This window comes from Triturus cristatus, chromosome 7, assembly GCF_964204655.1.
Source record: "Triturus cristatus chromosome 7, aTriCri1.1, whole genome shotgun sequence".
NCBI lineage: Eukaryota > Metazoa > Chordata > Amphibia > Caudata > Salamandridae > Triturus > Triturus cristatus.
In genome coordinates this window covers 622,725,691-622,753,136 of record NC_140590.1, presented here as the reverse complement: position 1 = coordinate 622,753,136, position 27,446 = coordinate 622,725,691, and the positions used below count along the sequence as shown (strand labels likewise).

General features: G+C 45.6%; 1 protein-coding gene across 2 annotated transcripts in view; it reads right to left on the bottom strand.

The window, feature by feature from the left end:
* The window catches only part of ATAD5 (ATPase family AAA domain containing 5), a 422,063-nt gene that overhangs the window by 147,431 nt on the left and 247,186 nt on the right, over positions 1 to 27,446 (bottom strand). For both annotated transcript variants that reach the window (XM_085617196.1, XM_085617195.1), the window contains exon 17: positions 1,223 to 1,316. In XM_085617196.1, coding sequence (XP_085473322.1) covers positions 1,223 to 1,316 — 94 coding nt within the window. The remainder of the gene's footprint in view (positions 1 to 1,222; positions 1,317 to 27,446) is intronic.

Here is a 27,446-nt window from a genome sequence, read left to right as displayed (position 1 = left end):
AATCTAAAAAACCTTGCTTTCTTCCTTACCTTACTTAAGATAGAAAATATCTAGAGGAAAGTTGTCGTTGATGGGGGCCAAGATTAGTTCCAGAGCTGCAGATGGATTATTCAACGACACCTGTTGGGGAGCTATTTTAAGCACTCGTGATACGGGCTGCCTTACTCGGCTGACCTGAGGATTCTATACTACTGACCGGATTGCGGACGAGGGCACTTTGAATACTGGGAACTGACAAGAGAAGTGTCGAACACGAACACCTCATTGACTGATTTGTGGCATCCCTCGTTCCTTTCACTCAACATAGACCCCCATGTGGGCCGGAATTACAACCACATTTAAAAATCTGCAAAAAATTCGAAGAGAGCCTTGAGAAAGTCGTGGGATTACACTCCCGTAACGACGAAACACGTGTTGGCTGTCAATGGCTGTAATCCTGATACTTCACCTGAACACGTCTTATTAAAGAAGACAAGAAGAAGACTGTATTTTGTCGCATGATTTATCTTATATGTACCCATCTCCATGTACTAAAGTGGACGACAAGCATTATATATTTATACGTGTGCTGAGGTTCTGTAAATAAGTGACGTGAAGCTTTGGCTTACATCTGTAGAGTGTGTGGTTGCTCTACACCTTACAGCACCGTCGTATTAGGGATTTGTTATTTTGTGCACTTTCTCTGAAGCGCCATATACCTATGATTTATACCACAGACCTGTCTTAAAAGCTATTTTAAGCATGCCAGATCCCATTTAGTGCTTTGAGTGGATTCATAGGGTGAGGAATCTCAAGGAAGATTTACCCATCAGAATTGACTGTGCTGTCCATTCGCTATGAAGCAGAGTGATATCTGATGATTTCACTGGAAGGAGATATGGAAATCTGCACCTTTCAGGTTTATTGAGATGAGGAATGTGCTTGGTTAAAGAAGGTGAATGGTATTTTGCAGGGTGACAATCCTGAATGGTCTTGTTTTTGTTAGCAATTCTTTATCATTTTAAGAAAGGAATCTGTTAGTTTACATGAAATACAAGGTCTTGACAATGCAATAGTGTTCGTATCTCTGTGAACCATCTAAGAGATATACATAAGTAAATAATAAAGCGACCCATTACATAACTCTTGCTACACTATAAATGGATGCATATGCGAGGCAAATAGGCATTACATTTCAAACTTGCCAGCTCATTTAGCGATTAAATAACACCTCTGCACTTACCACTTGTAGTTAGAATGACAGGTCTTTTTGTTGTTGCCATGAAAGTCTTAACTGCACTTAAAAAACCCTGATCATCCTCGAATATTACATCAACCTGCAGTAAGAACAAACATATGTCAATGATGTGTTGCATCCCATGAAGGATTCATTGTAAAATCAATTGCATTGCGTTAGCACTGAAAAGATATTCAAGACTATTTTAATTGCAGTGATGTCCATAGGGTTCCCACAAGCAATCAACACCCAGAATGTTTCAGTCAGTCAGTCAGAAAAACTTTATTTCGGCTTTAGCCATAAAAGTACATAAAAGACATAATATTATTAAAATTAATACAACAATAATCTAGTGACACTCATTCATCATATCAATGAATAAAAACAGATGATAAAAAGACGAATAATAAAATCAAATTAACCTTGATGAGGTAGCAATTTTCTTCTAATTAGCCACATTGAAAAAAGAAATTTTGCAATCACAGTAGCATATAGGGGAGAGGTATCATACTTTAGCAACCTGTGAAGATCCATACAATGTCTAGCCCCTATATTCTTGGCCAATTGGATGATCCATTTTCTGCGCGGGAGAATATAAGCCGGACAGAAAAAAACAACGTGTACCTCAGTTTCTTCCAGGGTACCACAGCCAGGACAGGATTGCTGGACTGAGCCCAACCACTTATTTGTTCTTGAAAAAAGCGGGAGGGAACCGTGCCTGAACTGTAGGTATAACTTTTTGGCCATGATTGGTTGAATCAGGTCTATTACGGACTCAAATTTATAGCTAATTTTGGCCTCTAGATATACAGAGGTCAAATTTGTAGTAGAGGCAGTACAAATAAGATCGGTCAAATATCTTTCCTCCAGAATTTTGGCCAGGGATCTCTTTGGAAGAGAAGAACATGCATACTCTGGCGAATTCCAGAGGTCTTCTCTCCCTATCTCCCTTAGTGATTTCTTAATATAAGCTAGCCAAGGGATGGCGCCAGCCGTTGGAATCAACAAAATAGACTTCAGTTCCTCCTGAAAATTTATCAATTCAGGGGTGCTCCATAGGCGGCGCCAATACATTACTGGTCTGGAAGCAACCATGTCCGTAATCGGTTGAAGGCCTAAATCCATCCTAAGTGGCTGCATAGGGGTGCTCATTGGAAGAGCAAAAATGTTTCTAAAAAATTTGTTTTCTGACTTAAGTAAAATTGGGGAGGGGATATGGCCCCATAGTTCGGCTCCATAGGCTACAACACCCCGTCCCTGAGATTTGTAAATCTCGACAAGTGGGCTGATCAATTTAAGGTGGCTTTTTTTATGCATCTTGGTGATGCCCCCAGTTATTTGGACACGTTTCAAGTTTACTTTAGAGATCTGGGGTCCCCAAGTCATTTTATTGTTAAGGGTCAAACCCAAATAATCGAAAGTGGTGACTTGTTCTAGAGACTGGCCATCGAGTTTGGGTGTAGGGTGATTAGTAGTGTCTGCATGGAACACCATGTATTTGGTTTTGCTTACATTGATGACTAAGTTCCTTTTTCTACAAAAGGATGCAAAGCCATCCAGGATTCTTCCCATCCCCATAGGAGTACGGGAGAGAAGCAGGGTGTCATCAGCAAACATTAATGTAGGGATTTTCCTTCCCGCCAACTTAGGGGCATCGATATCTCTTAGGCTCAGAATTTCCTCAACCAGCCCGTTTAGAAATAGGGCAAAGAGAGTTGGCGCAAGGACACACCCCTGTCTCACCCCCTTTTCTACCCCAAATGGGAGTGTGAGTTCACCGTTTAATCCAAACCTGACCCTGGCAAAGGTGTCTTTATGGAGTCGCTCTAGTAAGTCACAAAGATATAGGGGTACACCCATCTCCTTTAATAGCTCCCAGAGCTGTCTGCGGTCCACCATATCGAAGGCAGACTTTAGATCAACGAACGTGAGGTAAAGGCTGCCCCCTTCGAGAATGGTGGTTTTCCAGTGGATCAATTGCAGCCTAAACAATTGATCCACAGTTGACATCTTAGCTCTAAATCCCACCTGTAGGGGAGTTAAAATATTGGAGTCCTCCATCCAGGTCTGAAGTCTCCCTAGGAGGATGCGGGCGAAGATCTTCTGTGCTACATCGATGAGGCTAATGGGCCTATAATTAGCCGGATCTAGTGGGGAGCCCTTTTTGTGGATTGGTATTATCTCAGCTCCAACCCATGTGGATGGTAATGGCATTCCTCGTAGGATTGCATTGTAGAGGCCATGGAGGTACGGGACCCAGATATCAGGCTCACTTTTAAAAAGATCTCCTGGGATCTTGTCTAGGCCGGGGGCTTTATTAGGAAGTACTTTGCTAAGAGCCACTCTGATTTCGCTGAAGGTGCACATGTCAGCCTGCCCCGGAAAAGTGTGGGGGCTGGCGTAAGTGCTAATGGAATGGTTATTTTCGGTGGGTACGTTAGAGGCGTATAGATTTTTAAAATGTTTACACCAGATTTCTTCACTAAGGTTAGGTTAGAGTGCTTGCGTGGGGTCAGATGAACCTGTCTTAACCAAGTTCCAAAAGGATTTAAAATCCCTGTTCTTTAGTGCAGAGTAAATCTCCTCCCATCTAGTAATTTCCCACTCTTGCTTCGCATCATGCGTCATTTTCTTAAAGAAGGCCCTCGCTTCCTTAATTTCCAGAATGTTTCACAGACTAGCCTTGCAACAAACTCCAACTCTGACCTCGAATTTGGTTTTACACAACACTCAGCTCACAGAAAAATTTTGCGATTTCAGGCCTTGCTGGAAGAACCAACAAACCCAGTGTGCAAAACTAACTTGTGGTTTAAACAAATGTGCAAGTAAATAAATACTCATACCGTATGTTTGCTCTCAAATATCTGTTCAAGCAGGATTCTGAGATGACAGTAGTGTATTAAAAAGGACATGACTGCTCTTGAATCTTTTCAGCAGGATAAGTTTTGAGATGGTGAGGAAACCATCTGTTTTTAACTTTTATTTTAAATGACTTTAAAAAAAATTGATTCACTTTACTGTATCGAAGAACATAAACAATAATTTACTTACATTTGGTAAAGATCTTTCTGTAGAATACTCTATCTACCAGTAAATCTTAAGTCCGGACTGGAGGCTCAGATAAGGCATGAATCTTTCTTCATTTATTTGCTCAGCAGTCAAAAAACATCAATATTCCAATAGCATTACGACTAAATATCCCTTGAGCCCAAAGAGAAAATTAACAGCCCACTCAACAGTATCCAGTATCTCCACATAAAACAGTCTACAAAGAAAAGCACTTCCTCTTTATTCGCAACTCAGCAGCCAGAGAAGTACTTTTCTTTGTAGACTGTATTTTAAGGATTATTGAGTGCTATTCGTTGGCACCCATTGAGGTTTGCTAGTTAACTACTTTTCCTTCCAGGTGCATGGTGCAGCTCTGTAGCTATAAGAATCACAAGCCTGGCACGGGTTTACGAGAGACCCTGTACCAGACGCATCACACCCAAGTCTGGGAGGTAGCCCCATATTGGAAAAAAACGCTCAGACTGTAATAATGCAGGTTGCATGTTGGTACCCCCAGAGATCAGTGTGTGGACTATCTGGAGTGCATCACACATCTCGCTGGTCTCTTCCGTCACAGGAGAGGTGAGTCATAGCAGTTCACATGCAGCCCTTTAGGTATACAGCTCTTTTCTTGGCCCTCCATACATACATAAAAAAATGTTTTGCCTCCAGAGCAGTTCTTTTGAGGTCTGTAGGATCAGCAACAGATACCTGGTATAATCCCCGGAGGCCGACAAGAGACTGGGGAAGCCAGAGAGGCCTCTAGTTATGCCAATCATATCCAAAGGTGATTGACCAGTACAATTTCTCCCATACCTCAAGTATAAACAATCAGCTAGAAGTCCCCAATAGTAAAGCCCACAAGTAACACTGTCAGTGTAATAATCTAAAGACACCTGATCACCATGGCAGGTGTACGCAGGGAGGGAACATCAGAGGAGTAACTGGAGGAACAATTTTTGATCCCCCATTGATGAATATCTGGTAGATGGCATTCAATTGTTATATCTCTACAAAGAGAGGTGTAGTTCGGACAAGTCACTGAGCAGACTGATTTTTCTTGGCAGCAAAGCACTACATGAACTTTCCCTCCCCCTCCCTTATCCCCCCCCCCCCCACCCGATGAGGGGGAAGAGTTTGGAGAACCGGGCCAAGACAAGAACTCTAATGAGGTCCAAGAAGACCTTGGCGCCAGGAGGGCGATCCCAAACGTCCCAGGGTGGAGAACACTCCAGAAGAATCCAAAGGCACGCTGGACCCAAAAGATATAGGTGACATGTAGTCTGTGCAATGGACACACCTGCAAACAAAAGTGGGAGGAAGGTTGTTGGAAGGTGGTTTATTAGTAGGTAGGTACCTACCACTAATAATAAGGCCAAAATCACAATATTGGGTCCAGTCAAGGTCTCAAATTATTCTCTTGCTCAACTCTTGGTAGCTGGCCGAGAGTAGGCAGGCTTGACTTAGGAGACAGGTGGGTAAAGCATTTAAAAAACACCAATACATTAAATATGCAAGATAATACTAAATGAAAATCCAACAATTTATAGAAATAGGAAATATGTTTATGATTAAAAGGACACCAAAATGACAAAAATCCAAAGTAGGGCACCACAGATATGAATTTTTACAGAAAAAGCACTTTTAGTACCTAAAAGCCAAAAGCGCCAACTTTGGACATCTGGTTTCAGGCTAACCGTGGTGGAGTGTGGGTTGGATACAATGAGCGGTAGGGCCCAGTCAGGTTTTTACCTTCCGACTAGGTCACTTCTTGGGAGCTTTTTCTCTCAACGTCGAGCGGGTCTCATTGACAGGCTGGGTTTAGATTTGACGGCGGCTTGCTTCAGCGGGATGCCTTGGTCAATTCCGGGAAGTCTCATTCAGGACGAAAAGCTCCAGGGCATACCTGAATTTCAGGCCAGTTTGCAGTTTGACGTCACCGGCTTGACACTTGACAATGGGTCAGTCAGCTTATGGAGCGTCTTGGGAAAAATGCTCCAATGATCCCAAACTTCTGGAGATGCCTCCAGAAGGTCCTTTTGGGTTCTTGATGGCTCCACAACACCAGCCAAGGTTCCAGAAGCTCTGAGGTGCTCCTTGGAGAGAAGGGACTACAGTTCGTGGACAGCAGGGTGCAGTGCACTTAAAAGGTAGGACGTGTACCTTTCAGTTTTAAATGTCCTGGTAGGGGTACTCTAAACTCGTATTTCACTGGTGCAATGCCTCTCTCTCCCATAAGTTAACATTTGAGCTGAATTGTAACATTTTACATGTGCACATTCCAACTGGGAAAAGATAGGAAGAGTAAGGTTGGCGTCTCTGGACTCACAATTTAAAAAATACATATTTTAGTGAAGTTGTTTTTTTAAATTGCATGTCTGAAAATACCACTTTTAGCAAGTTGGCATTTTCTTACTGTAACCATTTTGTGCCTTGTGCCAGTCTCTGGAATACACGTCTGGGTTTGGTGACTGCTAGGCTTTGTGCATTCCCTCTAGACAAGTCACACACAAAGGGAGCTGAGGTGTGCCACTTACATCCTGATGGCCCATCATCGGGCAGATGGTTCTTCCTGAGCTAAAGGGAGGAGCTGACACTTGCCTATCCCCACACAAGGGGTTGCATACCCCTCTGTATTGAGTTTGGAGTCAGGGCAGGGTCTTGGGCACTACAAAGACCTTTAAGTTTGCCTACTTCAAAGGCTAAAATGGGTATAAATACTGGACCTCTGACACCACATCACTTCTGGAACTGAGAACATTCTACCAGGAAGAAGAGCAGCTGTGCTGCCATGAGGAACTGCCACTTTGCAGCTCGCTTTGGTGTGTTGGCCTGCTGCTTCTGGTCTGGGGGTAAGAGGAGTGGACTTGACCCTCTCTGTCCTGCATCTCTAAAGGTTCTCCCAGGGCTTGCTTTCTGTTTCTGAAGTCTAAGGGATATCAAAGACATCACCTGTATTTTGCTACTAGTACCTGGGCTCCTCTGCTGTAAGTCCTGCTCTGCAAAGTGGTGCAAAATCTAGTCCTGGGATCTTGGAAGTGAGTGTTTGGTGCTGCAACTCAAGAAACGAATGGATCGACTCTGAAGCATTGATCGGAACTGGAGTATTTCCCTGCGATCTTGACGCAGCGCCTTAGTATCAACCCAGCTGCCAAGCATTGCAGTCATCTGCGATGTACGACCCCCGGACCCAAACGCAACCCAACAGTTGGACATCAACGCATCGCCTCAATGCACATCGCTTCTCGTCATAAACGCATCCATGACGCGCCCCAACTTTGGAAAGGACACATTGCCTTCAACAGCGCCGCATCTCACCTCCTTTGTTCAACGCATCAACCCGAGCATCAACGCATCCGAGGTGCTGTCAGTGGGTTTACGCAACTCCTGTACCCAGCCGACGCTCCATCTCGGTCAGACTGAACTTTTGGATTTGCCCTGGTTAAGTGTGACAATGAAGCCCTAGTTGGAGCTATTGATTTCTAAGCTCTGCATTTTTTCAATCTGGCAAAGTTCATATCATAATTTGTGTGTAGTGGATTTTTATTGTTTTTGTCTTTTTTTACTCAAAAATTGGCTATTTTTCTAAACTGGTGTGGAGTACTTTTGTGGTGTTGTTACGATGTGGGTGTGTACAAATACTTTGCACATTGCCTCTTTAGTTTGGCCGGCTGCTCTGTGCCAAGCTGCTACAGGGTGCGCACAGGTAGACTGTGTGTACTGCACTTACCCTGACTAGAATTATGGTTCCTTCTAGGAACGGGTGCATACCTGTGCCAACAAGAAACCCAATTTCTAACAGTTCCCACAATGCACCTGGCCAAATCCTTTAAAGTCCAGCTGAAGGTTGTCATCTGGTTCCATCTTGGTGGAGATGATGAAGGTGGAGCTCTTTTAACCTGTTACTTTCATGGAGTCTACTCCTTACACATTTAGTGCAAGCCAAAGTCGGCCTTTTGCTGTAGTTCCAAAATGTGCAGAGGGTGCAGTCATCACAGTGTAGTCATTTTGGTACAGGCCAGGGGTTCCAGCAGGACAGGTCCTGTTCTCTTTAGGCAGGGATCTGAGTTGCTGGGCAGATTTTTCATATTTGTCCAGGCTTCTGGGCTGGAAAGCAGGGGGGCACCCCTGACCAATGGGGCGAAGGGTGCCACCCTCAATGATGACCACTTCCCTTGAAGTGTGGCAAATTCTTGCCCCAGAAAATACTGTTCTTTAAAATCCAAAATGGATAACATCTTTTCCAGGAGTTTAAGGTCTAGCTAACCCAACCTACAGGTGTGGCTAATGTTTCCTAACACTCCCCTTCTAGCTCTTCTACTATTTCAATTACAGGGGCTCCCATCTGGATGGGGGGGGGGGGGGGGGTTTGCAGGAAGTGGTGGTGTCCTAAGTGTCTTTCCCTCTTTGAAGACCAGTTTGACTACCCAGCCCCCTTCCTGCCTTTTGTTCTACAGCCTGCAGATCTCTTCCTACCAAGTGTCTTGGTTACATTTCAGGCCACTTCACACCTCATCAGGGCAGCTTGGCATAGCCTGTCACAGGCTGGCCAATCAGGAGAGGCTACCTTAGTGCTGGATGTAGGCACATCATAAAAGTAAGCTCCATAACTTCCTTTCTGTCAGTCACTTTGAAGTATCATTTTAGCTCACACCTGTAAATATTTAGACCTTAATAAAGTTTAATAAAGCCTCCCCATGTTAGCCTACAGAGCTAATGTACTAAAATGGGGAAAAACAAATTGGCAGGTTTTTCTCTCATCAGGGCATAGAACACAGTTTAAAACATCCTTGCTTATAGTTACAAGGCACCTGACCCCTGGGGCACCTAGGGGAGACCTTAGGGGTGAATATGTAAACAAAGTAGTTTAAGACTTTGGAAGTACCTTTTAATTTAAAAGCAGCCTGCAAAGCAGGGCTGATTTTTAAAATGACAGCAAGCAACAAAGCAGTGTACACTTAAGTGAATGGGCCTCTAAACCTACATGCCCCACCATATACTAGGGGCTTACAGGCAGGTTGTCATACCAATTGGTAATTACACCTAATTACCATATACCTTTTACACAGAGCACTGGCATTGGCCTGGTTAGCAGAGCCCAGGGCAGCAATTCTGTATATGCTTCAAACTGCTCATGACAGTATGCAAGGTCTTGGAGTCAACTTTTGCAGGGGTGGGGGCGGCCTCTTCTCCAAGACATAACAATTTGACATTATGCAAATAGTAATGCTATTGCTGTTACGTTTCCAAAAGGGCACACAAATGCAGATTCTAGGGTCTAGTACTATTATTTCAGATACTTTGCTGGTAACATTTTGCCAATATTTCTAATATAGGGGGAGGAAGTGCCAGGTCAGATGCAGAACCCCTGTTTGTACTGCCTTTTACCTTGAACATACAGCTTCTGCCGCAAGGCTCCATTTATCAAACTAAATGATAGTGTGGTGTATTCTATGCAGAAATTTAAAGTGTATAAAGCGCAGTCTATTGTTGGGTGACAGAGTGATGGCCTGCGTCAAAGCATAGGTCCAGTCTGATTCAGATTCTGAGCTGTCCAACATTAGATTCCATTTGTCCCTAGAAGCTGGCACAAAAACGGGAGCCTTGGACAGCGTAGAGTTGCATAGCTTGGTAAAAAAATACCTCTGCCAGTTTTAGATTTTAATTGAGAAGTTCAAGTAGAAATGTAACTCTGCAAGTTTCGCACATCCTGTAATATAAAAATGCTACTAATGGAATGCATATGTTGTGGTTACTAACATCATGTAATTGTATGAATGTTCTTTGAGGAAACAAATTTCCAAACCCAGGTTAGATTAAACCACCAAAATAAAAATGATGGCTCTTCTTAGGTCATATCTATGGGTGACGCAACAGTGGGAGATCAGGAGAGTAGAAAAGTGCACAGGTTCATAAAATAAACTTTTTTCAGGCTTCCACTGTCCACCAATGGTATCAATTTTGGGCTTTGTGACCAATATTTTAGTATAAAGTGTTACTTTAAGTGGGGTTGGGTGTACCCTATCTTTCTCAATTGGCGTTCAAAAAATATAGTTCTATGTTCGGGGCTGCAAAGCCACCCGCTCATATGGTAATGTAAGAACATCCCAATTAAGTTTTGGTTGCCCACCAGCCCAGGCAAGTGAAATTCACAAGGATCAAAGTGTATTAAAGAATTACTTTGTCTGTGGTGGAGGGATGCTGTTAAAAACATGCATCATCAGCAAAAAAAAAATCATCTTCATCAAAGCTATCCTGCCCACGAAGGTCAAAACCAGGCTCAACCAGCACTTAATCTGGTCTGCAAGATGATCCAGCACCACAGTATAGTTTTCTTTGATAACATTAGGATCTCGATTAGTCCAAAAGCAAAGATATTTAGCTAAATCAGTACACTACTGTAGGAAGCTGGCTCTGTATGTACTATACCAAACTAAGGTATGGTGTACAGAGAGTCCATGTATAGTATCCCCAAAGGCTTACAGAGGTAAAAGTAGAGAATACCTTACTCTCTATTTGTGGTAGTGTGGGCGAGCAGCAAAGCTTTATCAGAGGGTAGTGTTAAGCATTTAATGTACACACTAAGGCAAGAAATGATAGCACAGACTCAAATACTGAACTCAGACCAATTGTGTGTGTAAAAATACTTCTTTTGCTGTATTTTAAGCAGGACTTTGTACAAGGAAGTAAAATTGTACTTTCCAAGGCAGGTTGATCAATACAAGCAAGCTGAATGAAATTGACTTTGTTACGGGTTTGCAGAATCTTTAAATGCAGATGGATTACTTTAGATTACTTTTGGATAAGGTTTTTTACTCAGTGTGGTATTACTAGATATCACACTGGGACCTTACCTGGATTAAAGGTAAGTAAAACAGTTGTGCAATAAAACAGTTACTTAAGTTTCCATACACTCTCAACACAGACATTTTTCAGAGGAAAACAGTCGATGCAGTCCTTTGGAGAACAAGCACTGGCAAAGTCAATAAGTCTCGCCTTTTGGCTGACTGTTCAGCATTTAAACAAACAGTGGCGTGCTGCATGCACGGGGGAAAAGTGGGGTAATGTACCTCACGGGCCACCGCAAGTAAAGGGGAGAGGGTGGGCGCACCAGACTGGGCGACTCCTAAGAGCAGGTTGAGGCGCCTGTAGACTATCCGTTTGCGACCGGCCCTCCGTGGGCTATGAATACAGCGAAGGAGATAAAGATGGCAGACAACGGGAGGGGGTGGGAGCATGGTGAACACAGACAACGGAAAGGGGGCGGGAACCATGGGAATGCAGACAAGAGGAAGGGATGAGAGCATGGTGAACACCGAGAACAGGAGGGTGCGGGAAGAAAGGGAATGCGGACAACGGGAGAGGGGTGGGAGCATGTTGAACAGGGATAACAGGAGGGGGCGGGAGAAAAGAGAATGCAGACAATGGGTGGTGGGCGGGAGCAGGGTGAACATGGACAATGGGAGGGGGGCAAAGCAAAGTAAAACACAATAGGAAATTTAAAAGGAAGCAGAGGCAAAAGAAACAGTAGTGCAAGATTACAAAACATATGGCCCGTATAGAAAGGATCCATGCAGCAGGGGCAAATGCCTGGGCGGAAACAAATCCGCCACAAGGCAGGACAAATTTACTGTATCCACCAACCAAAACTATGTCATTTAGAAAGGCCGACCAATCACAAGCGGTGGGAGTGTGGTGGGTGTCTTCTAACTTCACAGATACTTTACAGCACGCCTAACAGAGCTGCGCTTGTGCGCTGCCTCTAGGCTCAAACTAAAAATTAGAATATAGGTTTGCAGGAAAGTAAACTGTCGTGGGAGTTGTTTCTGGGGTTAGAACAAGGGTTCCCTCAGGGTCAAGGATGCACTCAAAGAGCACCCTCAGCGGCGCTAGGGCAGCTGGGTGCAGAGTGTTGAGGCCCAATGTTATCCAATGGGGGATAGGGGACCTCCAGTTGGTGGCTGCTCATGGGCATGCCACTTGGATGTGGGAGCAAAGCTCCTAGGGTTAAGCTTAGGGCAAAGGGGAGCTAGAGATCTCACACAAGGTGCACCCACAGCTGCAGAGGGACGGCCGGGTGCAGAATTGGTGTCGGGTGCCCTGTTGTTTACAATGGGGATTGCCGGTTTTGTGTTTTTTGCTGCAGGCTCAGGCCAGTAAGTCTTCCGGGAGGAATCAACAGCAATCCAGGTAAGTTGGAGGACTCGGATGCAGGGGTGCCTTTTGAGGTTGGATTTTACATTACCATGACACTTATCTCCATGCAGAGGCTGCATGCGACGTTGGGGAGTCCTGGAGGGGTCAACCTGCGGTGGACTCAGACTCTAAAGCGCGGGGGGGGGGAAGCCTCGCTGGGACCGGTAGCCCATTTGGACGGGTGCAGTGGTGGCTCCAGGCGTGCAGCTTCTTCGTCCTCAGCAGGCTCAGCGTCTGTCTTTGGAGTTTCTTTTGAACATAGCTGCTGTTTGCAGGAGATCTGGTCTTTGTTGAAGGCAGTTAGTCCTCCCAGGGATTTTGGAGGTAACTGGCTGCATGACAGTTCTACTTTTGGCACAGGTTCTGCGGAAACTGCAAACGGGCCGGTAGGGCTGGGGCCAAGTCAGTTCTTCTCTGTAGTCTCCTCTGCATCTTCTGTCCTTCTTCGTAGGTTGCAGGATTCTCCCTTCTGGGTTCAGGGCTGCCCCCTAAATACTGTATTTAGGGGCGTTTCAGGGGTCTCGGGTTAGTAGCCAATAGGGCTGACCTTAGGATGACTACACCCTTGGTGTGCTCACACTACGTGACAGAGTGGGCACAATCCCTAATCCTGATTGGAAAGTGTCTCCCATCTGCAAGATGGCAGGCACTGAAGAGTCTGCTTCACCACACCTCCCCAACCTGAGGGGTGGGGTTGGCAGAGGTGGGCACACCTTCGGGACTGTTCTAATTTTTCCCACCTGTCTTCCTGCCGAAAAGGGGGTGAGATAGTAAGGGGGCCTGCTCCTGATAGCAGAAGAGGCTGGGGGTTGTGTTGCAAAGGCAGCAAGGCCTTTGAAGCTCCCCTGCCACAGATGGCTCTTACTGACCTAAGGAAGGTGTGAATACCTCCACTCAGGAAAGGCTTTGTTTCTGGGCTCAGGAAGCGAAGGCTCCCACCCCAGGGGTCCAGAAACAAGTATTGTGGTGGCAGGCTGGTGTTTACCAGTCAGGGAACCCACCAGAGGCTTGTCGTTTTTTCAGGGTGCATCTCTAAGATGCCCTCTGAGTGCATTGCTTAATAAATCCCACACTGGCATCAGTGTGGGTTTATTATGCTGAGACGTATGCTACCAAACTTCCCAGAATTCAGTAAAGCCATTATGTTGATGTGAAGTTCGTAATGACAAACTCCCAGACTATATACTTTTTATGACTTTACTGCACTTACAATGTCGAAGAATGGACTTAGACACTTGTGGTATAGGGCACCCAGCTAGAGGGGTGTCCTACCTATACCATTGGCAGCGGGTTGCAGGCATGGCTCCCAGGTATGACTGCCATGTCCGCTATTTATTTTTCTCTGCACTAAAACAAGCAGCCTGCAATGGCAGTGTGTTAAGGTACAGGACCTCTAAGGGTGGCACAATATGTGCTGCAGCCCTAAGAGGCCTTCCTTGGTCACAGTGCCCTTGCTACCCATGGTACCTTTTACAATGGACTTACATGTGGCCAGAGAGGTACCAATTGGGGGTACAAAGGTACAGTTGTGGGAAAGAACACATGCCCTGGGAACCTGATTGTGCCTCAGACATCTGACAAAAGGGGGGGTGAAGGGGATGGGCGGGAGGGGGGTTGTTTCACTGCAACAGAAAACGAGCTTCCTACAACTACTTAAGTGGGTAATACAGTTGACATATTGGGGTAACGGGAAAGACAAGGGACTTAGACCAATTTATATTTAAGCCAGAGAGGTATCTAAACATCATGTCCCTTCTTATTACATCAGGTATAGATTGACCTTAGGTACCGTGATGTGAATCACTATGTTGTCAGCGTATAAAGATATCAAAATCTTCAAATCTATGAAGTTAAGGCAACAGCTTGGTAGTGCTTATGGACAGTGAGCATAACTGTCTGGTGTCCCAAGTTATGGATGGGGGGGGAAGAGACCCCCCCCAATTGGTGTCTAGGAGCACCGCTACAGATTCTAGCTCGGCATCTAGCTGTTAGAGCAATGAAAATATTATCCATAAATTAGGAATGTCGAACTCATGGGGATGGAACCTGATTGATCGGGTAGTACTAGGGGAGTAACCAGTACCAGCAGCCTATTAGCCAGGATTTCAGCATCTGTGTTGATGAGTGACAATAATCTGTAGGATTTGCAGGGATACACCTGGTTTAAGGTTTACAATAATTAAAGCTCCTCTAATGGATAGGGGTAAGGTGTGTTTTTTTATAAGCCTCCTCAAAGAGCACCAATAAATGTAGACAGCAGGAAGGCATATTTCTTCGACCCCCCAAAGTCCGTCCATACTCGGTGTCAATCATTCAGAGCTCGCTGTGGGAGAGGCACAATTTCCACTGTGGTAATAAGTTGCAGAAGAAATTCCTGGTGATTACCTAGCCAAACGAGTAATACTATCTAAGGAATCAAGTGTCTAGTGTGTGGCGGCGTGCAGCTTAGATGTATAAACTTCAGAATAGTATACAAAGGTGTGATGGATATTCTCACTAACATAGGAGGGTTAGTTTTTCAGTGTATTCACTGTGGTTACTGTATTAGTCCCCCAAGAAGCATGTATGCTAAGTATCTGTCTGGTCTTTACCTCTTAGCAGGAACGCTCTGTTGATCCCATATAGAGGTGTTAAATCTCCCTCTAGGTCATATCCTTGTATTCTGCCACTGTTTGTTGAAAAGTGGCTAATGGAAAAAGGTCGCAGGATATTGTCTGTTTAGTCTTCAGGTTAAGGATCTTTTGTATAACTTTTTCATTTGGGTTCTGAGTGATGTAAGGACTCAATTCTCTCTCTTTTTTTTTTTTTAAATTAACCTCCTCCCCCCAATGACCACCTTACAAGCTTTCCATATCCTACTCATGTACTCAAATTGTTATCAAAGTAGTCAGCTATTGCCTCACAGAGGGAGTATCTAAAAACTATCGGACAGTACTCCTCGCCGGAACGTCCATGAGAATGAGGGTTGATGACATCCTGGGAATTCAAAACACTAATTCCGAGAAGTGGTCTGGTAATGTCTCTGCTAAGTGTTTTATTAATTGTGTTTTAACACTAGAGTCTGTTGTAGCTAGCCAAACGTCTAGCAGTGACCAGGTGTTATGAGCAAAGTAGGAGTATAAGCCTTCACGTGCTGTGGGATGTTGCATTCTCCAGGTCTACTGGCTCATGTGTCACAACAATGTTGTAGAGAGCAGCAGATGCCGATCTGCCATGTCCATTAAGCAATCTGTTCTCTGCTGAAATAGGAACTGCATTCAAATCACCCACTCTGACCGAATTGCCTCAGTGGTTAGTGTTAACACTTTGGTCCATAAGCCAATGAAATAGCCTGGGTCAGCTGTGCTTGGGCTGAATATATTCACTATAGTAATATATTTTGGCCACAGAGAGGCATGAACTATGGAAAACTTTACCTGGACGCCTAGGGTCAAGCTTATCTGTTAAAATGCAGTCTTTTTTTTTTTTTTTTTTATAAAACTGGATGCTCCACAAGCATACGATGAATATGCAGAAGCGAACGTAAAGATGGTGCAATGTTAAAGGTGGCCCAAAGTCTAGCATTTGTGCCAGCTGTTGATTTGGTACAGTGGGTGTCTTGCAATAGGGCTACCCTTTCTTTGGATCTGTCAAGATAAGCTAGCACCGGTCTAGTTTTGCAGATACTTCTTTATTCCCTTACATTCCACAAAAGGCAAAGAGTGTAATTAGTCATCAAGCCTATCGAGTGTAGTAGTCCTAGCGAGTAGCCTATAAGGTGTTTGGCTGGTCATATCCTCACAGTAGAGTACAATACATGCAATGAATCAATATGTCAGATGCAAGCCATGTGTGCACTGACTGTGCAACCCCAGAGCAACCCATTCTAACCCACACAGACATCTCAATAATGTCAGCGAACAATAACCCTCCCCCGACAAACCTACAATTCAAACCGAAAATTGTGAGGGAAACTGTACATATAACTCATCAGTAGTACAACTGAGTGTGGGAGCTTTATTCAAAGGGAGCACCAATATGTACTGAAAAGAAAACAAGTTACTTACCTGTAACTTTGGTTCCCCAGTATTGGTAACTTTCATAGATTCTCATGCTTTGTATCATTCCCCGTCGTCGGAATGGGAGCCTCGGTAAACAAAAAAAATAAATATAAAGCTCTGCCGGTTTACTGAGGTAGTGGCTGTTGGCACAACGGCTACGAAAATCTGAGGCTCTGAGCTCTCTCAGGAAGGTTCCAAGGGGTGAGGCTGTGCTGATTGGTCCTGGCAAAAGTTTGGGCTCTTTTACACAAAGAGGGTGATATACTACAAAATGAGATGAGGCCTAGGCCTATTTTTTTAATCAGAAAAGCACATTTTGGAAGATACATGGCTTTACACAACCATCTCAGTTTACATGAAAAAACTATCATTACTGAACCAAATGTGCTTACCAGGATGGAGGGATTGTAGGGAAAGCTCACTTCTCATTGAAAAAGATTTCGGAGGAATGCTTGACCCACAGCAGCGTCATCTCGTCCCACCGATTCCAGGCAGTAGTGTTTCGTGAAGGTGTGTACACTGCTCCACGTTGCTGCCCTGCAAATGTCTTTGATAGCCACTCCAGCAAAAAGAGCCACTGAAGACGCCATCGCTCTTGTAGAATGAGCACGGGCCCTTCTGTCCAAAGGTTTGCCCGCAGCCTGATGACAGTATTGAATTGCACTGGAGATCCAGCGGGAAATGCCACTCTTAGCGAGCAGCAACCCCTTCCGTGGTGCACTGTAGGCAATAAATAGCTGTGTAGACTTCCTGAAAGAGCGTGTGCGCTCGAGATAGAATTTCAGACATCTCTGGACATCCAAAGAATGCAAAGTTCGTTCCGCCTGGGTAGGACGCGGAAAAAAAGAATTCAAAATCAAAGGTTCATTCAGATGAAACTCCGAAGGCACCTTCGGGATGAATTTTGGGTTGGTTCTCAATATTAGCACATCCTTTTTTTACTGCAGAAAAGGCTCCACTATGGATAGAGCCTGGAGTTCACTCACTCTCCTAGCCGAAGTTAATGCTAAGAGGAGGGCTAGCTTCCACGACAGGAACTTCAAGTCCGCCCTGTGAATAGGCTCAAAGGGAGCTTTCATGAGCTGAGCCAGTACCAGGTTGAGCTGCCAGATTGGAGGGGGTGCTCGGACTGGAGGAAACATCTGAAACAACCCTTTAAGGAACTGTTTCACAATCCTTGAGGACCATAGAGATGGCCCCGATGTCTTTCTTCTAAAACGGGATATGGCAGCCAAATGCACCTTGACAGAAGAGTGCGCCAAACCTGATTTAGCCAGTGACAGGATGTAAGGCAAAACCTGATGTGGCAGGGATTTATAAGGATGGAGTTTATTCCTCTGGCACCACAGACAAAATCTCTTCCATTTTGCTCTGTATGTCTTATTAGTGCTTGGCGCCCACGCCGGAGACAAAACATCCCTGCACTCCCTGGAGAGATTCAGATGACGGAATTCTCTGTGTTCAGGAGCCACGCTGTCAAGTGAAGTGACTTCGGATCCGGATGGAGCACCTGCCCCTGATCCCGCGACAACAGAGATGGAATCAGCGGCAAGCGAATTGGGCGATCCTGGGAGAGAAGCAGGAGTTCCGTGAACCAGAACTGCCGGGCCCACGCTGGAGCAATGAGAATCATCTTGCATGGTTCCGCCCTGACCTTCCTGAGAACTCGAGGAATGAGGGGAATGGGAGGAAAGGCGTAGCAAAATGCACCGAACCAGGCAATCGAAAGGGCATTCCCCAGAGATCCTCGATGGGGAACCTTGCTTGCGTAAAACCGGCAATTGGCGTTCTCCGGGGACGCAAAGAGGTCTATGGTCGGAGTACCCCATCTCTCGAACACTGCCTCCAGCGTGGCTTGGTCTAACTCCCACTCGTGAGTCACCTCCGTCTGACGACTCTGAGCATCCGCTGTGATGTTGAGGCACCCTGCTAGGTGCTCGGCTTGAAGGGCGATCCTGTGAGAAATCGCAAAATCCCAGATCGTCTGAGCTTCCTTGGACAGAGTCCGCGATCTTGTTCCCCCTTGCTTGTTGATATAGTGCATGGCCGTCGTGTTGTCTGTCCGGACCAGCACTGCACGATTCTGAAGTCTGGGGAGGAACGCCAGCAAGGCTAAACGAATGGCCATCAGCTCCAAGAGGTTGATGTGGTGCAGGCTCTGCGCTGGACTCCAGTGACCGCTGATTTGAAGCTCCTGGAGTACCGCTCCCCAACCTTCTAAGGAGGCATCTGTGGTCACCACCATAGGAGAAGGAGGGGTCCGGAACGTTAACCCTACTGCGATGTTCTCCTTTACTATCCACCACTCGCAGGCCTTGCGTAGACCTGGTGTTATCCACACCTTGTCGTTGAACGACCCCTCTGCCTGGCGCCATTATTTGTCTAACTCCTCCTGCAGAGGACGCATATGAAACCTGCAATGCGGTATTAATGGTATGCAGGATGATATTGATCCTAGTAAGGACTTGTATTGGCGAACCGACACCTTTCTCCTCTGCTGCATCTGATGAGAGGAGGAGACCAGCTTGCGTTGACGCTCCTCCGACGGGCGAGCGGTGCATAATGTCGTGTCCAGAATAGCTCCAAGGAACCTTTGCGACCTGGAGGGAATCAGCACCGACTTGGACCTGTTGAGCTGAAGACCCAAGTGGGCGAACAATTGAATGCAAGTTGACACGGCCTGAGAAGCTGCCGTGAGCAATGGAGCTTTGACGAGCCAGTCGTCCAAGTATGGGAACACCTCTAAGGATCGCTTTCTGAGAAAAGCAGGGACTGGTGCCAGCATTTGTGAATATCCGAGGTGCCGACCGAAGGCCAAACGGAAGCACCTTGAACTGGAAATGGCTCTTGCCTACTGTGAAGCGTAGATATTGCCTGTGAGCTGGGTGGATGGGAACATGGAAGTACGCATCCTCCAAATCCAGGGACGCCAAAAAAATCGCCCAGATTGAGTAGACGTAGAATATCCTGGAGAGTGACCATCCTGAAGGAGAGTTTGATGAGATAGGTGTTGAGCTCCCTTAGGTCTAGTATAGGACGCCATGTATGTTCCGTCTTCCGAACCAGGAAGAACCTGGAATAGAAACCGTTGCCCCTCTGCGAAAGAGGTACTGGTTCTATCGCCCCCTTGATGAAAAGCTGGTGGGCTTCGAGATGTAATAGTCGGAGATGTTTTGAGGGACGGGCGTCCGGAGCTCTCGTTGGAGGAAGATCTTGGAATTCCAACGTATGGCCACTCTGAACAATATTCAAGACCCACCGGTCCGATGTTATAAGGACCCAGCTGTCCAGACAATAGGAGATCCTGCCCCCAACCGGTGTTTTTGGTAGGGGAGGAACAGTAGTCAGAGCCAGGAGGCCGCTATTGCCTCTTGGCATTGTCTCGTCCCTGACGATTTTGACGTCCCCTCTGGGACCGACGAGAGAAAGACGCCGAATGACCCTGGCGTTGGTTTGAGTAATGATTTTTGTAGGACTGTCCTGACTGTGTGGAAAACGGACGTTGGTTTCCTCTAGAAGTAGAGAACCCTCGACCACGTGCTCCTCTGAATGGAACCTTGCGATAATTCAAGGATCCCAAGGACTTAGCTGTGTCCGTGTCCTTCTTTATGCTTTGCAGGGCTTCATCTACATGCTTACCGAAAAGCATTTCTCCGTCAAAGGGAAGGTCCAGGATCTTATTTTGGACCTCCTCACGAAACCAGGTTGCTTTTAACCAGCCTTGACGGCGCAAGACCGCTGATCCTGCCAAGGCCCTGAAAGCAGTAGAGGCTATGTCCATAGCGCAGTCAATGACTTCCGAAGCACATCTCTCCCCTTCCATGAGAACCTGCTTAGCCTCCTCTTGACTAGAATCTGGCAGTAGGTCCATAACGGCTCCATGTCGCACCACATCTGGCGGTCATACCTGCCTAGAATGGCCAATGAATTTGCCGCTCGAACTAACAAGCTGGCCATGGTGGAAAACCTTTTCCCTACATTGTCCAGCCGCCTGCCCTCTTTATCCGGAGGCGTAGTTAAAGGAGTTGACGGATTCTTGGACTTGCTCTGCGCGGCCTGAGAGATTACAGAGTCCGGTTTTGGTTGCCCTAGAAGACATGCAGGACTGCCCTCAGGGGCCTTGTATTTCTTCTACAGCCGGGGAAGAACCGGGATGACTGTCGCTGGGTTCTGCATAGTCTTAATTCCCTCATCCCAGAAATGCGCAATGATGGGAATTGATCTGACCGACTTCTTATACTGCGCTTTAAAGTCATACAGAAAACAGTCTGACTGTTCCACTGTAAGAGGCAGACCAAACCTCTTGGATGCACGCTCCATAAGATTATGGAAACCTCCAATATCTGCCGGAGGCGACACGTTCGTCTCCCGGCCCGCAGCATCCGGATCTTGCATTCCAGTGTCATCAGGGTCCCCATCCGGATCCCCTGGATCAGTTAGTGGTATCACCTGATCCTCATCATCGGTATCCACATCCTGTCTATCCTCATTGGCCGGTTCCGAGTATGAAGTTTGAGGAACCACTATTGGCACCCCTATTGAAGAGGTACGGGGTATGTCCTTAGGAAGAGGTGGCAAGTCCATTGCCGTTTCTCGCGGAACCACCGACGTAGATGGATGCACTGGTGGGATGTCCGGGCGTGACGGAAAACGAGCTCTGTAGTCTTGCAGCATCATCTGCAAATCCAAAACTAGAGCCACCGGTAACGCTATCATCTCTTCCCTCAAAGAGCGAGAATGTACCTCCTGGTGAACATATTGTCGCTCCTCCTGCACCTCTTGACCGTAATACTCCTCCGTATCAGTGTCTTGTTGCTTCACATGCAGATCTCAAGGACTATAGGACTGTTCCTCCTCATCCTCCGAGTCATCGAGAAGCATGGATGGAGGTAAAGGCGTGACCCGCCTAGGTGAAGTCATATCCGGTGTAATTTTCATTTTCTGAATTGAAAATGCTGAATTTTTCGCCGTCGACGGTCCCGTCGACGGAGTCGCCGCCGAAGGAATCCCAAGCGTCGACGAACTCGACGATGACATCGTCGACGGCAGGGCAGTCTTCGTCGACGGCAGGGCCTTCGTCGACGGAGCGAGAATCGTCGTCGACAAGGTGGTAGTCGACGATGCAGGAATCGTCGTCGACGGTAGGGTCGTCGACGGAGCCTTCTTCGTCGACAGCAGGCTCGTCGACGGAATGTGCTTCGTCGTCGACGGGACAACCGTCGATGGTCTCGTCGACGAGCTCGTCGTCATCAACATCGACGACGACGTCGCAGTCATCGTCGTCGTAGTCTTCGACACCGCCGTTGAAGACGAGAATGAAGTTGTCATAGACGATGGAGCAGACATGGTCGACGGTCCCGTCGACGCCTCCATGGAAACAGTCTTTATTATGGAAATCGTCGTCTACATACCTGCTTTAGTCAGCGTCGACGGACGCTGTTTCTTCACTGGAACTGTCTGTGGAGTTCCTGCAGCATGCTTCTTTGCAGGTTTCTCCTTCTGGGACGGAGGAGTAGATATGGAAACCTCCTTTTTGTCCCCAGAGGCTGTATCTCCACCAGTAGCCTGTCCCTTCCTCTCCTTTACACTCCCGTGAGGAGATTTCATGGGACCAGCCTCCTCAGACCTTTCAGAGATCCCGTGAGGGGCTTTGACAGGGTGTTCCGCAGAGACGGAGGGAGATGACCTACCCCTCTTCTTGGATCTCCTGGAGGAGGTGCCAGAAATTGAATCCTCCTCCTCTGAAGAGAGAACCTCCGTCCTGGTCTTCAGCTTTTGCAGCCATGTCAGCAACCGACCTTCTCTCTCCCGCAAAGTCTTGGTAGAGAAGGTCCGACAAATCTTACAGTCCGTGGCCTTGTGTTCCGGGTATAAGCAGTAAATACAATTGTCATGCTTATCTTCCACGAAAAGTCTCTTCTTTCCACAAGAAGCACAAGGTCTGAATAAGGCTTTCTTCTCCTTCTCTGACATAATGTCACTAAAGATGGTAATGTAGAGTACTAACAGAAAATTTGTGAGAAAAACTGAGCAGAGCTCAGTGGAGACTCCCTAGCACAACGTGCGGTAGAAAAATCTGAGGCTCTGAGCTCTCTCAGGAAGGTTCCAAGGGGTGAGGCTGTGCTGATTGGTCCTGGCAAAAGTTTGGGCTCTTTTACACAAAGAGGGTGATATACTACAAAATGAGATGAGGCCTAGGCCTATTTTTCTCTTTTGTTTCTATGGTTATTATATATATATATATATATATATATATATATATATATATATATATATATATATATATATATATTTTTTTTGTTTACAGAGGCTCCCATTCCGACGACGGGGAATGATACAAAGCATGAGAATCTATGAAAGTTCCAATACTGGGGTAAAGAACCTTCACTCAATGGTTAAGGTGGTCGGAAGGTCAACAGAAAAGTGAGAGCTTGCAGCATTACCTGACCTGGTGCTTATATCCCCAAGTGCATCAAAGCACTGAGAAACGTGAGCAACTATAAACCATACCAAACCTAGCCATTTTTCTCACCATAGCGAGCAGAGCTAATGTCCATGCACTGGATCCCCCCCCCATCCCCCCCTAACATGACAACCAAGGTGTGTACCATTATTTATTGGCTTCAACAATGAGTGGCGCACTGACTAGTATGACTTTGCCGTAGACAGAAGAGGACCCTGAGCGGATGTGAGAAGGGAAAGGTCGAAGGGGCAGGGATACATTAGGGAGAGAGAGTATGGATGGGAGAGATCATCATGATGAGCGGAATGAAGGCATTGAGTGATAACCCACCATGGGCAAGTGGTAACCATTACCCAACAGTACTCGGGAAAGACAACTGTAGGGCAGAGACTTTCAGCGGAGGGAAAGCTAGATATAGCCAGTGAAAACAGAATATAACATGTAATGCATAACAGGTTAAATACATAATTGAAGGGTGTAGCATCATCCTCCAATAAATGGGTCTCCTGGACCTAGTGACATTTTTATTATATTAGGTCGCCATTAGGCGCTCCTGAGGGCACTTTATGACCATATGACCATAATGAGAGATCAATGGCAGATCCAACACTTGATGAGACATTCGTCTGGATCAAATGTCTACTTTTCATCAGGTCAAGGTTAAATAATTACTTTGAATTGATGGCCTTTTACCTTACATGTTAATAAGGAAACGTCAAAGATGCATACCTTGATGCACATAATCCAGGTCAGACAGTCCTAAATTTATGTCAGAAATTCCAGTTTCTGATCAGATTCAGTCTTATAAGGACTGCCACTTGATCACTTGTCGGGCGAGGTCCTTCGCCCACATTATTGTCCGAGATTCTGCCAGAGACGGTCTCCCCTATTGCCAGAATAGTTTGCAGATGCAACGTTTTGCCTGAAGCAGATTAAGCAGAGTCCCAGAGGAAGACAGCAGAGTGTGTTTTCCCTTTGCGGGATCACTGTCTTCGTGCCTCCGCTGATAAAGACAGCTTTTGCAATCAGGAAGGTATACAGCGTCTCATCTCCCTAAGAAACTCTAGACTGCAAATTGCTCTGCCTTGCATGCTCTTTAGCGCACAGAAGTAGATGTCATTGTGTTAGGTTATAGATTACATTTAAACCATGTTAAAACAGCTCATTTTATTCTGGTTACTTATAACCTGCCTTCTTGCTCTTTTATAATATTCTGTTTAATTGTTTTAGATGTACTGAGAAACAGATTATTCCTGTAGTAATACATACATTTTACTAAAAATTGTTCATTCTCCCTAGTAGTGTGTGTGATACTGTGAATAATGAAATAAGGTTTGTTACTGTTACCACGGTGCCCCTGATCCCTTTATGGTATTGTTACTTACCTGTATTCTTAGTTCTCTTCCATGGGTAGACTCACCAAAGACATAAGCACCGAATAGTCCCGCTCACGTGCAAGGACCCTCGAGCACATACAAAATACATATGTATTTGTATGTTTAGCCAAAAAACATGTATGTGCACCTTCAAACATACATACATAACCATGCGGCCTAAAACCATTCAACATGCTAGGATGCCAAAACCAAACTGGATTTTTAATTTAAAATAAAAATAAGTTTACATAGCAATTCTGTAAAAAAAGAGCATGCGCTCCTCTAGTTTTCCAGCATTGCCTTTTATTTTCAAAGATAAAGGCAAGTAATAGCAGGCAATTAGCCCATAGACTGCATAGATAAAACACAACATTAATAAACTGGCACTGTGCCTTTAAGACCTCCCTGCTCCCATCATGCACCACAGGTGACAGGTCAGGTCTTTTTTACGGTGTACCAACATGTAGGAATCATGAAGCAAGAAAGAAACGCCACTATACTACAGGTTTTCGTCCGGGGAGGTGGGCGGGTTGCTTATGACTTCGATGAGTATACCATTGGAAGAGAACTCGGATTACAGGTAAGTAACATCATTCTCTTCCAGGGGATACTCATCAATAGTCATAAGCACTGAATAGAATGGCAAGACCGTACCCACTGTCCTGCGGACGAACACCAGTATAGTCGCAGCAAAACACTCCCAGGATAAATCATCCAAACAGATTCCTTAAAGAGGCTTGCCCAACCTGAGCATCCGCCGGAGTGTCATAGTCTAAACAATAATGGCGAGTAAATGTGTGCACTGATCGCCATGTGGCAGCTTTACAAATCTCTGCAACAGGTACATTTCTAAGGAGAGCCGTTGTAGAGGCCTTTGCCCTGGTAGAGTGAGCCTTTGGTTTACCAGGGAGATGTTTGTTGGCCAACTGATAAGACAATGTGATGATACACAAGACTATCCATTTAAAGATGGACTGTTTGGAAGCTGTACAACCAGTAATTATGGAACCAGTTTACAAACCAGCGGTCTGATTTTCTTAACACCTTGGTCTTGTCTAGGTAGATCTTCAGAACCCTCTTAAGGTCAAGTGAATGTAAAGCCCTTTCCGGAGGATTTGAAAGGTTAGGAACGGAAGTAGGAAGAGTGATTGTTTGGTTAATGTGAAAATCAGAGACCACTTTAGGTAGAAAACTCGGATGAGTTCTAAAGACCACCCTATTTGCATGAAAAATTATATAAGGTTCTTTACAGTACAGAGCTTGTATGTCGCTCACTCTGCGAGCAGAGGTGATGGCCACTAAAAGAGCAGCCTTCCATGACAAATGCTGCAGAGAAGCTTTATGAATAGGTACGAATGGGGCCCCCACCAATCTAGCAAGAACAATGTTAAGTTCCCATGGAGGGGATGGGGATCTGATCAGTAGGTAGACTTTTTTTTAAACCCTCAAGGAAGTCTTTAACCACAGGTATCTGAAAGAAGAAACTACTCTTACAACAAAGGCCTGGCACCTCCGGGCTCTTAATATAAATATACAGAGGACTGGAAAAAGGGGGGGGGGGGGGGGGGGGGGAGATATTTTTATCAAAATCCCCAGCCAACTATTGCATACTATAGTCCAATCCTTTACGCCCAATAATCTTAAAAAAGCTGGAAGAGAAGGAAAAAGAAGAAGAAACAGTGGTCAGTCAGTCCTCTCATATTAACACATACCCCCGGCTTCGAGTATGTATGTGATAAAAAGTGTAGAGAAAAGAGAAAGTATCTCACGTGCGCACCACCAGAGGAGCTACTGGTAGGTTCTCACCAACTTGCCCACGTTTGTATCATCATTGATAACTTTCTCAAAGAAGAAATGATGTGTCCAGTGAAAAAGGAAGTGACCACTTTCTCTTCTTCTTTTTAAGCTTTAAGATTATTGGGCGTATAGGATTGGACTATAGTATGCAATAGTTGGCTGGGGATTTTGATAAAAATATCTTCCCCCTTTTTCCAGTCCTCTATATATTTACATTAAGTGCCCGGAGGTGCCAGGTCTTTGTTGTAAGAGTAGTTGTTGAGTGGAGGGTGTCTTGGCACATTATTTCCCTCTAAAGCTCATTATTGTAAATAATCTGAAAGAAGGAAACCTGCATAGGAGATTCTGTATGCTGTAATAGCCAATAAATGGACCTTTATAGAAGAAAAATGAATGCCTCATTTGGCTAAGTACAGCAGGTATGGTAACATCATCTGCTCCTGACCCAGAATGGAATCATAATTATTATTGATGCACCATAAGTAAAACTGCTTCCATTTGAAAGCATACGACTTTCTGGTGGATGGTATTCTCGCTTCCTTAAGAATGTTCATACATCTGCGGACAAATCTAGATGCCCATACTGGAGGACCTCAGGAGCAATGCCGTCAATCTTAGAGATGAGGTTGGGGTGGAACACCTTTCCCTTCGTGTTTGGATAGTCAGTTCGGTCGGCACGGTAATCTCCTGTGTGGGGTTTCGGATAGTTCAAGAAGATCCGGATACCACCACTGGCGAGGCCACTCTGGTGCAATCAGTATCATTTTGGTCTTGGCCTTGTAGAACTTGTTGATCACCAGAGGAATGAGTGGAATTGGTGGAAAAGCGTAAAGTAATGTCTGCGACCACTTTATCAAAAGTGCATTCCCTCTGGAGCCTTGTTGGTGAAACCTGGGTTCGAAGACAGGGCATTTTGTGTTTGTTGTGTCTGCAAACAGGTCGGTGTCTGGAAAACCCCATCGATGGAAGAAGTCCTGTGCATGAGCTCCGACGATGTTCCGACTTAGAGAGTCTGCATGGACGTTGAGAGTACCTGAGAGATATGGATAACTTCCTTGCAGGAAACCACTTCCATATAGTTTGAGCCTCCTGTGAGAGGGGTCTCGACCTAGTTCCTCCGTTTGTTCAGATAATACATGGCTGTGGTGTTGTCCGTCTGAATCAAGAGGGAGCGTGTGCGGAAGGCCGGGAGCAATGACTTGAGTGCAAGATGTATAGCTCTCTGCTCTAGTAGGTTGATATGATACCCCTGGTCTGTATCTGACCAGAGTCCTTGTACTTGAATAGGACTCATGTGAGCCCCCCCAACA